At 38.4% G+C, this 14,799-nt stretch overlaps 1 protein-coding gene across 1 annotated transcript in view; it reads right to left on the reverse strand.

Annotated features, from left to right (window-relative positions):
* Positions 1 to 494: 494 nt before the first annotated feature.
* Positions 495 to 14,799, reverse strand: part of tmem102 (transmembrane protein 102) — a 66,371-nt gene continuing 52,066 nt past the window's right edge. The window contains exon 3 of the mRNA XM_039746928.1: positions 495 to 4,050. Coding sequence (XP_039602862.1) covers positions 2,777 to 4,050 — 1,274 coding nt within the window. The 3' untranslated portion in view covers positions 495 to 2,776. The remainder of the gene's footprint in view (positions 4,051 to 14,799) is intronic.

Consider the following 14,799-nt stretch of genomic DNA (forward strand, 5'->3'; position numbering starts at 1 on the left):
AATACTGAAATCCTTCATCTTCGCAGCTCACTGCTCTCAATATATTTTTTATCAGTCCAAGTTTTAAATAATGTGGAGGCAAAAATGTATCTTTGTGAGGTCGACAAGGAGTTTATGTGCCACATGTTTCCTCCCTTACGGTGGGGCCAGTTCTTGTTAAAAGACAAATATTGGATGCACCACTTTCCCTCATTCCAGTTCTTGGTATATCCACGATGCACTCCTAGCTGCAGGGCACTACTTTTAGATCACCACAGTAGTTTTTCTACTGTATATTTATACTTATGAAAAGAACTCACAAGCAACTGTTTAAAAAAAAAGAAAAAAGAAAAAAAAAGTACATGACAGGAAAATTTAAAGGTGATTTTTGTGATCAGTAGGCTAGTGTTCAGGAAGCAAAATATTTGCTATTAAGTGAAATCATAACTTTGACAGAAATCTTCAAATCCAATAGTTAATATAAACATTTTCTTTTAAAGGAATTGTATAAAAAGGACATTTGTATACAACTTTATTTAAAACAAGTAGTTTACAATTATGAATAATAGGGCAGCAACTGATGCATGAAGCAAACTCTTTAAAGCTTACCGAATATGTCCACTTTAAAGCAGAAAACATTCCTGCACACTGTTCAATACCTTGAGACTGGACATGTATAAAATGTTCAAAACTACTATCACAAATATATACTCCAGTTGTTTCAGATGTTAACATTAATGAAAGTAGTGCGGGTGTTCTAAGTTCACCAAAACATTACTGTGTAAAATATTCATAATTCTATGAAAAATCTTCTAATCCTTTGTTTCAACTTTCAATATTATCAATCTATTTTACATAGCACCTTTCACAGTGTGCATCATCATAAGGCACTGTGCACAGCATGAGTGAATAAAATACAAATTGTGCTCTCTTTCTACTGACCAAACTAGAACAATGTCTGTGTTTCAACCTCAGAACACACTCTGTGCTAATGATCAATAAAACAGCTCACAATGAGGACCCAGACGAACTCTACTGTAATCGGTTACTGCCCTCTAGTGTCTACCTGATCCGTTTTCCAAAATGCAGAGAGTAAGCTTTGCCTGCTTATAAAGCTTTAATTTCAGAAATCAAAATATACAAATCAATTAAGTTAAATTTAAATAGATATAAAATATTGCATTGATTATAATCTAATGTTCATAATTTAAGAAAAATGAAGCCATTAACTGAGGTAATTGGATACATTCAGCAACCATTTGCTTGCTTAGTTTGTGTAACATTGCATCAAAAATGACTTTTTTTTTTTTAATTAACACTGGACAAAACACAAGTGACAGAGGGGGAAAACACACACACACACAGGAGAAGGACACAAAATCACCATATTGCACTGTAGCTTACAGTAAGGAGGAACGTATCGGAGATTTTCCTTACATGTACCACATATTCCAGTTTAAATGTTTCATGTTTAGACACCAAACTGCTTTCAAGAAGCACTGGTGGCTCATTTAATAATATCTGTTAAAATGCAGCTAAACTACAAACGCCAATAGGCCTTGTTAATCTGTTTCTTCTTTTCTTTCTCTTTCTTTCTTTAAACTCGTACACAAACATTAACAGTCCACCTATTTTAAACAATGAGCCACAGGAAAAAGTTTTTAATGTAAATGTGCATCAAGACACACAACCATATTTTTTACAAAGATTAAATACTTCCCTTGACATGTGAACGTAAAATATCCACATTTTAAAGACTAAATGTGCTTATTTTGCTTTGAAAATTTGGATCATTGCAGTTTCTTTTTTCTTGCAGCCAGTATATGCGCCAGCTGGAATACAGTTGGCAGAGATGTGAGATGAGATACGTAAATCTCCACATTGAGATCCTGTAAACTGTACACACGAGTCAAAAGTTGTAGCCCATCATGGAGTATAACTGTTGGTAAAAGATGGACTCTTTGGACAATTTGCACTTAACAGAATTATGGGAAATCCTACAACACTCTTTTCTGTTAATGCAAGCCATGTTCAGCACGTTTCTTAAGATATTGCAAAACATACACAGTAACAATAACTTAACAACACTTAACAACCAAAATATAAATACAACAAAAACGTACCTCAACTTCAAAAACAAATAAAATTAGACTAAAATGCGTTTTACCACATCCGAAAGATTAACGGTATTAAAAAGACTGGAGCTCATATAAGCTTTGTGATAAACAAAAACTTCTAAAATCATTACAGCTCATTTAATTCTGAATTAAGACTCAAGCCGGGACACTTAAAAACGCAACTATCAAATTTTCCAAGGCCGTCAAATTATGAAAAGAGAAACAGTTGTGCTCTTGAGGCTACTTCTTTAAAAAGGCCAAGAAACTCTTGTATCACCAGGCTGAAAATGAAGTGCCTTTGTCCGATTACTGTCTTTGATCATGAACATGCTACATTCAGGGGTTGCGTAATTACTGAAGACTGAATATTTAAAATAGGTTTAACCATGTTAAGATTCTGAAAATTACAGTGTACCATTTTTACTGTTAAAGCAGTAGTTATGATAAAACTCTTTGGTGATAATGTCTTACTGAAATGGAATGCATTTGGGCAAAGACAACCACACCTCTCGCTTTTTTTCCTGATTAATCAATTTTCCTCAGTAGTAGTTTCTGCCCTATGAAGAAACTCAAATATCGGGTGGTCCTAGGTCAACACAATAGTTAAGACAAAATTAGGCAGATGAAATTAAAAAACCAAACATGATTATGAAAAAGAAAATGACTTCTTTCATGACACTTCAGTAGAACTTATCATCTATGCGGAAGTGTGGTCGGCTGACATCCTCTGGATTGAGGAAGACTGAAATGGATTTTCCGGGATTTTCAGTCACCAGCTGCTGCAAACGTTTTGCCAGGCGGTCATCTTCTGCAGGCCTGGATGAACCTGCGCTCATCTGCCCATTCTTGAGATGACCAGTCACTTTTGCCTGTTCGATGGCTGTTCTCAAATGTTCGACAGGATCTGAACGGACACAGGCCAATTTGCGTGCCAATAGAAGAACGGTAGTGTCTGATAGGTGCTCAAACATATTGCACTGTGGAAGGAAATAATTTGGACAACTTTTGTTTAGAAGTGCATGGGCGAGATCATCCAACAGACCGAGAAGAAGCCCTCCTTGGACACTGCTCTCTTTGGAAGACAAGTATGTAGAAGGAAGCCGGTCACAAGCCCAGAACATAAGAGTACGTAGATGATAGGGGCTTACACCAGCTTTAGGGCGAGCTAGAAGTTTTGAAATGATTGCTTTTGCAGCCTGAAATGCATGAGCCAAAGGCAGTGGTATGCACTTCTTCAATTGAACTTCACTGCGGGAGAAGGCTAAGCGCCACTCCTTGTCTGGTTGACTTCCACTATCAATGCCAACCAACAGTTCAGTGCTGGAAGGTGGAGAACAACAAGGCAGCAAATAGAAACCACTGATTACTTCCTCTTCTGTGATTTTGCCATCCCAGAAATGGTTCTCCATGAGCCAACCCTGAGCCACTGCTGGCCAGCCCCTGAAAGATACTACAGGAACTAGGTCATAAAGGATACGACTGGTTCCTGCAGTCAGGATCAAGGTAGTGACTGGGCCATTTCTTTCCACACGCTCTGGGACAGGGGTACCTCTTTGAGGATTCCTCCGTAGTTCATTGACAGCCTTCAGCACAGCACCAGAAAACCAGTCTACAACTAAAGTAGGAGAGAAATAATATCCATCACTTTGATCACCATCTTGCACACCCTTGCAGCAACTCTGCCAGCGAGATAAGGTTGCACGGTCACATAGCCGCAGACTAAGCCAGGAGTGGCAGGGTGTAGAATGGCGCATGTCCAGGGTAACTGGCTGGTTACGATCATGTAGTTTTAATGCTGGAACCAGTAAAGTGAAGTCTAAGTCATAGTCTGCTCCTTTGGCATAATCCCCTAAATTATCAGGGCTCAAATCTAAAACACCATCACGAGTACCACCAGAGAGCAATAGGTATTCATTTGCGATGGGCAACCTTTGATCAATCTTCTGAACAACACCTGAAAAGGCATAAAACACAAAAAATATCAAAATTAAACTTCATTTTGCATTGATACAAGATAGGAAATCAATACTGATGCAAACTGGTAACACTGCTACTCTACATCTACACTTGCATGGTTTGCAACAATGTTTTGAAGTTTATAGGAGAACTACTAATGTGCATGGCCAGGTACCAGTTAACTTAATTTGTCCTAAGGGGAAAATTTAACTTTTTACAGAAGCTCATGAAATATTAGAAAAAATACAACCACCATCACCACCCCCTCACACATGAATTACAGAAAAAGAAAATGTCTGCCTTAGCTAAGGATAACAGAGCAGCCACAATAAGGCATTATAAAGACTGTAGGTATATATGACAAGTATGGTGGCGCCCGTGCAGGCTGCGGCTTAGAGCTCCTGAGTCTGTGGTGTTTAGTGTTAATCTTTGTTCGTCTTTGTCAACTAGTATAAGGAAAGATGTAGATTTAAGTGATAGTAGTACGCAAACATACATTTACGAGCGGCAAATCCTGCTCGATTTCCAAAGAAACTGCGGCGAAATATCCAGTGAGGTGACAGAGACGCTCCGCAGCCTTTGCTTACTTCGGCAGCCTGAGGAGCTGAGCTGGCAAAAATGCAAGCACAGCGATTGGAAGCAGAAACAAGGGAAACACGCCGGTGTTAGCACAAGGCTAGAAACCCCACCAGACCTGCAATACTGTCCATTCTACTCGCGAACGTCCAATTGCTGTACATCAAACTGGATTACATAAAGCTGCAGCGGGCCAAGCATTGGGAAAGGAGAGACTGTTGCATCTTTATTTTCACTGAGACATGGCTTAAGGAAAACATTGCGGACTCGGCCATCCAGCTAGACTGACCATCTTCCGAGTGGACAGAGATGCCTCTTTGTCCGGTAAGACCCACGGGGGTGACTGTGAGTTTATGTGAACAGAGAGTGGTGTATGAACGCTGCCTCAGTTAAGCAACACTGCTCCCTGCTGATAGAGGTTTTATCGGTAAGGTGTTGGCCTTTCTACCTGCAGAGGGAATACAGTTGCGTGCTGGTGGTTGCCGTCTACCTCCCACCTAGTGTAAATGCTAACCAGGCGCTAGCGGAACTCTCTGAGATCATCAGCAAACTGCAAATGACGCACCCAAGACATTTTTCATTATTGCTGGAGACTTCAATCATGCCAACTTGAAGTCAGTTCTACCAAAATTCTTCCAGAATGTGAACTTTGCTACTAGAGGGGGAAGCTGTCTGGACAATGTTTACATGAGCGCTACTGACACCTACAAGGCCCTACCCCGCCCCCACCTCAGCTACTCGGACCATATCAGCATTTTTATGGTTCCTGCATACAAGTACCTGCTGAAGCGCACTAAACTAGCCTGCAAAAACATCAGAGTGTGGCAGGTTGGTGCTGTTTCAGCTTTCCAAGACTGCTTCGAATTGACAGACTGGGACATTTTCAGGAAGGCTGCTATGGATGGTGACTCCATCAATCTAGAGGAGTACACAGACTCTGTCACTGGCTATATCTCCAAATGCATAGAGGATGTTACTGTTACCAAGGATGTTACCACAAGAGCCAACCAAAAGTCCTGGATGACGAAAGAAGTGCACAAGCTGCTCAAAATCAGAAATGCAGCCTTCAGATCTGGACACAAGGCTGCCCTCAGGGTGACCACAGCCAACCTGTCTCACGCGATAAGGACAGCTAAGTGGGCACATGTACAGAGGATCCACAAACAATTCAGCGGCACCAGAGACATGCATTCTATGTGGCAGGGCATTCAGACAATTACAAACCACAAGCCCAACCCATACAGCAGCAATGGTGATGCCTCCCTTCCGGATGAGCTGAACAACTTCTTCGCACAGTTTGTGGTGCAGAACAAAGAGCCTGCAAGAAAAGCAACACCTCCCTCCACTGACCAGGTACTGCTTAACACCATGCTACACCCTGGGATCTTCCACACTGCCTCAACCACCTCTAAAAACAGAACTTTTATACAGGCAAGCCACCTTCCTGCAAAGATGAGTGGGCATGTAGAAAAGAACTGAAAATCTCATACTGACCTTTAAGTATTTTGACACTCTTGATATCCTTCTGCTGTGAAACATTCTGACCTGTCATTGTTTACACATGTCTTAAACTACACACTGATAATTTCTGTATTATCTATATCTATTATTTATATTATACATCTATTGACTATATTTATGTATCTAAATTGCAAATACCATACATTGCATCAATGTTCATATTGCCAACTACACGTTAATATTGCTGCTACTTCTTTGTCTTGTCTTTGCACAATGTCTTGTCGTTTGTGTTTTACTTTTTAATTTTAATTCTATTTTTAATTTATTATTTGCATGTCGTGTTGTTACACTGTGGACCCTGAGCTTCACAATTTATACTATCTATATACTTGTATATGGTTGAGATGACAATAAAGTTCACTTTGACTTTGATAAAGAAGCCTTGCAACATTTCTTAAAACAATTCTACTGAATAATTTGATAGCTGAAAGTCCTTAATGATAGTGTGTCAGAGAGAGGATATAAAGCATTGCTCATAATGGCCATCAAGCTAGTCTTCATTCTCTCCTCCATTACTACCTCCAGCAGGTCCAGAGTGTGTCCAATAACTGAAATCATCTTGTTGATCTGGGACTCTTCTGAAGTGATGGTACTGGCCCAAGACACCACAGTCAAGAAAATGTTACTGACCACCAAAGAGCTACAGAACATATAAAGTGTATGTTACTACCCATATTAAAGGAAAAGCAGTCTCCTAAGAAATTACTCTGCTCTGTCCTTTCAATTATAGTTCTGTGTTATGGACCAGACCAGCCTGTCATTGATATGAATCCACCAAGCAGTGCTCCCCTTCAAGTCCACTGCCTGAAAAGTGACAAGGCGTAGAGGTGTTGCGAAAGTCAGTAAGTTGATGTCAGATTGCAGAGAATTCTCAAAGTTCTCCACCTGACTCTCATATCCTGTCTTATCCCCCTTGTTAATATAAACCCATTTGGTTAAAGTCAGAGTATATCTCAAAGTGACAGGTCCTGATCTAATATTTATAGTTCAATGTGTACAGAGTGAGCAGAAAATGAGACAGAATTGCTCCTTAGGATGCTCTAGTGTTGCCCACATTCACAACAGAAACACAGCCCTTGAGCCTCACCTACCGTGGTCCATATATGCAAAGTAGATACACCATGACTCAAGACAATTGATGCCTTGCACTTCAGATCTTATCAACACATTACAATCTTGTCCGTGCCAATCTTGTATACATTCCTGACACTGACTAGAAGTTTCACTATCATGACTTTTAAATATTTCCAGCAGCTGATCCTACTATTTTTATACCAAGGAGGCAATTTACATCTTTCAAAGCCAGCATTCTAGATGTTCAAAATTTTTAGCATGGTACAAACTAATTTGTAACATTATTGCAATGTGTCTCTGGAAGCCCTTCAGACACAACATTAAAATGTAGGCTAAAGATCTGGCATTGCCATAAACGGTGTTGAAGCGTAAGACTTTCATTCTTAGGCAGTGATATTAAATTTTCAGTATCAATTTGAGTTTACTGTCACGTGTGTAGTGTGTCTTTGGCTGCTTTCATGCCACGGAGATCATTCTATGGTAGTGTCTATGTTTTCACTTCAGGGACACGTTAATATTTGGTAAAGTGCTTTGCTTCATTCACTATATGAATAAGCACTACATTATAGCAAGGAAAACATTTTGAGAAAGAAAATAAACGTTTATAATCTTATATTAAATTACTATATTATTTTATTAAATGCTTTCAGCATATTACAAACTGTACTTGCATACATTTAAATCGAAGGAAAGACTTAACATACAAAACAGCGTGCTGCAGGATCTTTGCAGCAAAGGAGGAGGGGAGATGCCAGATGGATGGCAGGGAGTACACAATGAATTGTGCAGCTGCAGGGCGGAAATACTTGACATTTTTTGCTTTTTTTTTCTTTTGGCAGAGTGTGAGCCAAGTAGTCATTGCTTTTATTTGAAATGTTTTCGTCCCTATTTATCAGAAGCCTACACAAGTAAATTTGGCAGAATGCAAATACAATCACAGCAACATAGTTAATCTGATTTAGCAGGATTAAGCTAAGTTACATAATTACAGCTCAGTATATGTGCATATAAAAAAGAATGACAAAAAAGTAAATAGATTTTGGTTGGCTCTTTTTCTAATTGCCAAATGTTACTTTCTGCATTTAATCAAAAATTCGATATCTTCTCATTTTCTGTTTTATATAAAGGAAATAAAATGAAGAAAACAACTATCACATACGTAGGAGACAAAAAGCTAGATGGCCTACAAGAGGATTAAATCACCTAGGGAGACAAGGCAACCAAGGTGGTGTCACTGAAAAGAAGAAATTATAAAGTTGTTAAAATGGTGCAGAAGGATTCAAATCAATGTAGCATGGTGCAAGAGCTGTCCAACATGCTGAGATAGGTACAGCACTGTGACCATTTCAAACAGAAAAAGCAAGCTTTTAAGAACTGAATTCAGTTAAGTGAACACCTCAGCTTGTTATTGGGCAAAGTGGGTATCACTGTGAACTTTATAATTTGATGTTTTGAAAATGTTCCCGTCTTATGCCAGTCACTACAAGGATTGGCTTTGGCACACTTTGACTGTGAATTGAACAAATCAGACAAGCAAATACATAAATTGTAATTGCCCCTTACAGTCTGTTATTTTAGGACTGTGAACAGAATTATATGAGAACAGAACCAGGAAAACAGAGCTTTCTTCTTGAAGTGGTGGAGCCAAAAATCAATATCACATACAATCCATATCAGTACAATGATCCCCTGCTATATCACGGTTCAGCTATCGCTGTTCTTCTGGAGTTGGCCTGACATCTTAAAGTATAACCATACTTCAGAATTTGCTAGTAGACGAGACTGCTATTTCTTTTTGAGGAATCTGTTCTGCAATAACTACACTAATCCATAGCAGTCTCAGTGCTCCTTAAATTTTGAGGGTCTGTTACAGCAGTACTGCTATTTTTCAGATCACAGCAGTTTTTTTTTTTGTATGTCAAAAGAAATGAATGCTACTGGCATTCATTGTACTTTTGTACAAGTGGATCAAACTTTTAACTTAACCCGTGCCAAGTTTTTAAAAGACAAAGACTATAAATAAAATTGGGAAGTAGACCACACAACAGAGGAGAAGAAACCATTCAAAAATGTATTCTGAGGTGGAAAGAAAGGTTGCAACCCACAAATTTGCCAGTTTCCCTGTGGAAATGAAATACTGACACAGACTTTATTTACTTAGAAAGACCAGAGGTTTAATTTATAACAATTGATGTAGAATACATACTGCAATTGTACTTACGCTTGAAAGTCAAAATTGGGTGGACTTGCTCATAAAAAAAACAAAAAAAGGGCCTGGTTTTATAAAACCAACCATACATACAATGCACTCCACCTGCCATGCCAAGTTTCTTTATAAATCTCAAATCAACTTAAAATTTTGCATATGTGTATAAGCTTTTCGTCACTCGTCATCATCATGTGTCAGTAACCATGTAGAGGGTGGTGTAAAAAAATGCCTTTTTTGAATATTCATGATCTAAAATTTGCTCATGTTCCTAATTGACATCTTTACTACAAGCCAAGGAAGTAGAGAGGAAAAAATTAATCTTAAGTGAATGTAAACTTTAGATATTACTTAGCAAAGTGGTGAACCACAAAAAACATTCTTTCTGATGTTCTCTCTGTAGGAGTCATAAATTAAACAGGTACGGGTGGGAGCAAGGGACAGCACCTGAGTGGAGAGAGCAATAGCAATGTGCCATCAGGGAGTGCACAGAACACTGCCAGTACACAGCGTGAATTGACGCTCGCTTTTGTGCAGAACTGCAAGATTTTAAGAATATTCTCACTGAACTCGTAAAAAAAATAAAAATAAAAATAACATAAAATCTTCTTGCCAAGTAAATTTCAATGCTGTAATACACACAGGTTTTGCTCCTAGTGGGAAACATCAATCCTGCTCCAATATTCATCAGTTGCCCTGTTTTTCACTTTGGGTTTAAGCCTTGCCAACAAATTGTCCTAAAAAGCAAACATATTTTAACCTTTGACAAAACTTCAACCACGCTTCTCTATACTCCTGCCTTCTAATTTGACTTGTGGTTCACAAAAACAGCAGGAAAAGTACAGATGGAGTGGGAAGAGGATGCAGGAAAAATACAAATGCATTATAAGCACAAATGAGACTGTTAAACACCCACAGAGAACATCACCTGGTGGTACAGGCAGCGTGTAGAGGTAAAGGCTTTGGACTTTAGACCCTGAGGATGTGAGTTCAAATGGCGCTACTGACACTGTTTGACCCTAAACAACTCACTTGACCCATCTATGTACTAATTGGAAAATCAAAAAAAAAATTTAACCAATTCCCATAAATGTTGTAAGGATAAAGGCATCCGCCAAGTAAGTAAATGTATAATGTGTAAAATGACTCGGCTGCACCTCATATGTTGAACTCTGCAGGAGGGAAGGAAAAGGAACCCAATCTTCAACAGACTTTTACTTTTACAACAGTTCATTGGTATCTGAACACTCACAGTAAGGTAAATTAATTCTTTATATTTTTGACAACTGACACCCTTTAATGACCTCTGCACTCCCTTGCATAACAGCATTATCTTTAGTCATCTCAGACTTAATCATTAGGTCCCCTTTGTGGACACCTGGCAAAAAATTTTATTATAATTAAAAAAGAAAACAAGAAACAAATTAAAATAAAAATTCACTTACAAAAAAGATAAGCATAAAAAGCTCTAAATTGCTGATTGTAACAAATCTAGTGTCCCCTCTCTGGACACTTCATGGTTCTCCATTGCCTTTACTCCCAACCCAGATCACAGATCAATAATGAGCTCTTACAGAGGAAAAATATTTTAATATGCTCAGTCAGGAAGAACGGAACTTGTTCATGTTCTGTCAACCATCCATTCTTCCTTGCTTAATTTCTGAGCTCCTTTTACATATTTCTTCGAAGTACATGTGAATCCTCCCAACATGAAATGCTTAGTGCAGGCTGCTGTCTTATTGTGTTAGTTCAGTTTTGGGAGGATTAATGTAGGCCTTCTACACTAAGTGCCTCTTTGTTTGCTAAATTCAAAGCATATGAGTGTTCTTAATTTTTTTTAATCTTATGTTCATTACTTTTCTTTAACCAGCTCTGTGCAAGTCGAGTGTTGATTTGACCTTAAGCCAATATAGGCTGTATTTTTTCCAAAAACCTGCAGTACACTGAAAATCTTCTTTTCATAGTGGTTAAAACAGATAATATTTTATAAGACTATATACTGGACGGAAACTTTTCTCTTTTTCTTCCTCTGCTTTCTCTTCTGTGGTGACGTTTTGCACCACCATCACCTGATCGAGGCACTGTGCACACACTTGTGCTGCTGGAATGAAGGCAAGTGCCCCAGCTTCCCACTGCATTGAATCCTCTAGGACAAAGCCTGGAAACAATGAGGAATGATTTAAGAAGCACAATTTAGTTGAGCGCCCGTCTGTCATCTTGCATGACATTGTGAGATGACAGCCGCAGATCTGTAGGCACAGGCAGATCTAATGATCTGCAGAGATGGCAAGGGACGAGCGGGCAAGTGGGCAAATATTGCTAATAGCGGGAAAGAGGCGGAGCAGAGTTCACAAGCAAAGAGTATGGGGAAGTGGGTTTTCGAGAGCGGACTGTACATGGTAATAGCGGGGGTGTAGCAGCTTTATACAGTAGCAAGGAGTATGGAGAGGTGGGTGGGCAAGAGGGGGGTGTATATGCTAATAGCAGGAGCGGAGCGGCAGTTCACAAGCAAAGAGGATGTGGAGTTGGGCAGGCAAGAGGAGGTCTGATAAAATAAAAAAAAGTCAAGTGAAACCCGCCTGTCGGATATAAGAAAAAAGGCGTGAGGAAGTGATGTCTTTGCTCTCAGCATCAGCGCAGTCTGTATAGTGCAGCTGAACATACAGCAGCTCTCTTCTTGTACAGTACATAGCAAAGAATATATATATATATATATATATATATATACATATATATACTAATAAAAGGCAAAGCCCTCACTCACTGACTGACTGACTCATCACTAATTCTCCAACTTCCCGTGTAGGTAGAAGGCTGAAATTTGGCAGGCTCATTCCTTACAGCTTCCATACAAAAGTTGGGCAGGTTTCATTCAATTCTACGCATAATGGTCATAACTAGAAGGTATATTTCTCCATATGCTGTAATGGAGTTGAGCTCGAAAGCCGTGGGGGGCGGAGTTTCGTGTGAAATCACCACGCCTCCCACGTAATCACGTGAAGTGACTGTCAACGCAGTACATAGAAAACCAGGAAGAGCTCCAAAAAGCGCTGAAGAAAACATGCATTATATAATTGAGAAGGCAGTGAAACAATAATAAGCGAGCTAGTGACATATACAACCATATTCATGAGTGCTGCTACTTCGGAAACAAAGCACGGTGTAAACCTAAATTTAAATTAAGTTCATAGACACGCTGCCGCTGGCGTTTGTCATGCCCATGGGTAATGCGGGATACAAGTTTAATGAGAGAACGCAGGATATAAACGAGAGTTTTGATCACTTTGTAACTAAGTTAAAATTGCAGGCAAAGGGCTGTGCTTATGCAAAATTAAGGCGGGTGGGGGAGTCACGTCATCATCTCCCCTCCCATTCACCTCATTTCGCTCTGAGCTGAGCTCCACAGCTAACGCAGTCTTACAGAAGTGTCCACAAGTAATAATTTACAAGTTAATACACACGCTTTCTCTACAGTTTCTCCACACAGAGTCCTCCAGGCACTACTTACAAAAGGTTACATTGACAATCGTGTTACGTTATTTTTAAAATGTTTCCTTTTCTTAGCACAAGCACAGCGGAGAAGCTTCGATGCATGTGCTCCATAACCCGTTAAAAAATAATGCATTTAATCACACTTTCAATTCCAAGCAAAGGGAAACTACTGTCAATGCACAATTTCCTGGTACACCAATTACATTGATCAGCGCTTCCCGATTGATTTTACCCTCGCACCCCCTTGGTTTGAGAAGAAGTATGAAAAAATATGAGGTTAACACAGAAAAACAGATCACCAATTGAATCTTTATGAATAATCGATTCACCATCAATAATTGTTTTGGTAAAGCCATACTCGGTGTAATCCTCCTTCCATTTCATAAATGTTTCCGCCACTAGCCATGATTAAATGAATGGTAAAAAAGTAAGAGCAAAGAGAGGGTGACTTATTCAGGCAGGCAGGCGACAGCTCAATAGCTCGAATTTGGATATAAGTGGGTTCTATTTAGTCGCCAGAAATATCTTTGGTAGGAATGGAAGTTGAATTTAGTCTTTAAATTTCTATGGTAAAGAAAAAGTTATGCAATGATGACTAAATCTAACTATATAAAGTCAAAACTTGTATATATAAAGTAATTCCCGAATATATAAAGTCAAAACTTGATTATATAAAGTCACTGTCGGAATAAATAAAGTCAAAACTTGAATATATAAAGTCAGCGCTGGAATATATAAAGTCAAAACTTGAATATATAAAGTCAAAACCTGAGTATATAAAGACGGCTTTGGAATATTTCGGAATATATAAAGTAAGCAGTACAATATATAAAGTCAAAACTAAAATATATAAAGTCACCGTCGGAATATATAAAGTCAGCGCTGGAATATCCATCCATTTCCCAACCCGTTGAATCCGACCACAGGGTCACGGGGGTCTGCTGGAGCCAATCCCAGCCAACACTGGGCGCAAGGCAGGAAACCAATCCTGGGCAGGGCACATGCATCATTTTCAAAACATTAACTGAACAGGGTTTTTTTTTTTATTTATTTTTCTGAATACGTTTTTGTTAACTTACTTCAGTTCAGAGTCGTTTCAATCAATATATTTTGACTTTGACTTTATATATTCAGGAATGAGTTTATATACTCCGATGTTGACTTTATATACTCAGGAACGACTTTATAAATTCCGACGTGACTTAATATATTCAAGTTTTGACTTTATATATTCAGAAACACATTTGACCTTATATATACCGACGCTGACTTTATATATTCGGGAATGACTTTATATATTCAAATTTTCACTTTATATATTCCAGCGCTGACTTTATATATTCTGACGCTGACTTTACACATTCAAGTTTTGAATTTATATATTCCAGCGATGACTTTATGTATTCAAGTTTTGACTTTATATATTCGGGAATGACTTCATATATTAAAGTTTTGACTTTATATATTCAGAAAATCAATGTAGTTGCCTGTTTGGCACTCCATAGTATATGTGTGTGTATATATGTATATATATCGTTATTAGTAAAATGTTTCCTTTTCTTTTTACTTCTTCTCTGCCAAGTGCGGGTATGTTGCTAGCTAGCTAGCTAGCTATATAGATAGCTAGATAGATAGATAACATTCATATCAATGACAAAACAATTACATTAACAATCATGTTACGTTATTTTTTAATTTTTTCCTTTTCTTTTTCATAACTTCTTTTACACAGTACTTCTCCGCGAAGCTGGTTTTCTGCTATATATATATATATATATATATATATATATATATATATATATATATATATATATATATAGACAAAGACATTGCAGAGGCTGGTCAATCAGGGGAAGTCTCTTCGGCATACACTCTGAC

Source organism: Polypterus senegalus, chromosome 3, assembly GCF_016835505.1.
Source record: "Polypterus senegalus isolate Bchr_013 chromosome 3, ASM1683550v1, whole genome shotgun sequence".
Lineage (NCBI taxonomy): Eukaryota > Metazoa > Chordata > Cladistia > Polypteriformes > Polypteridae > Polypterus > Polypterus senegalus.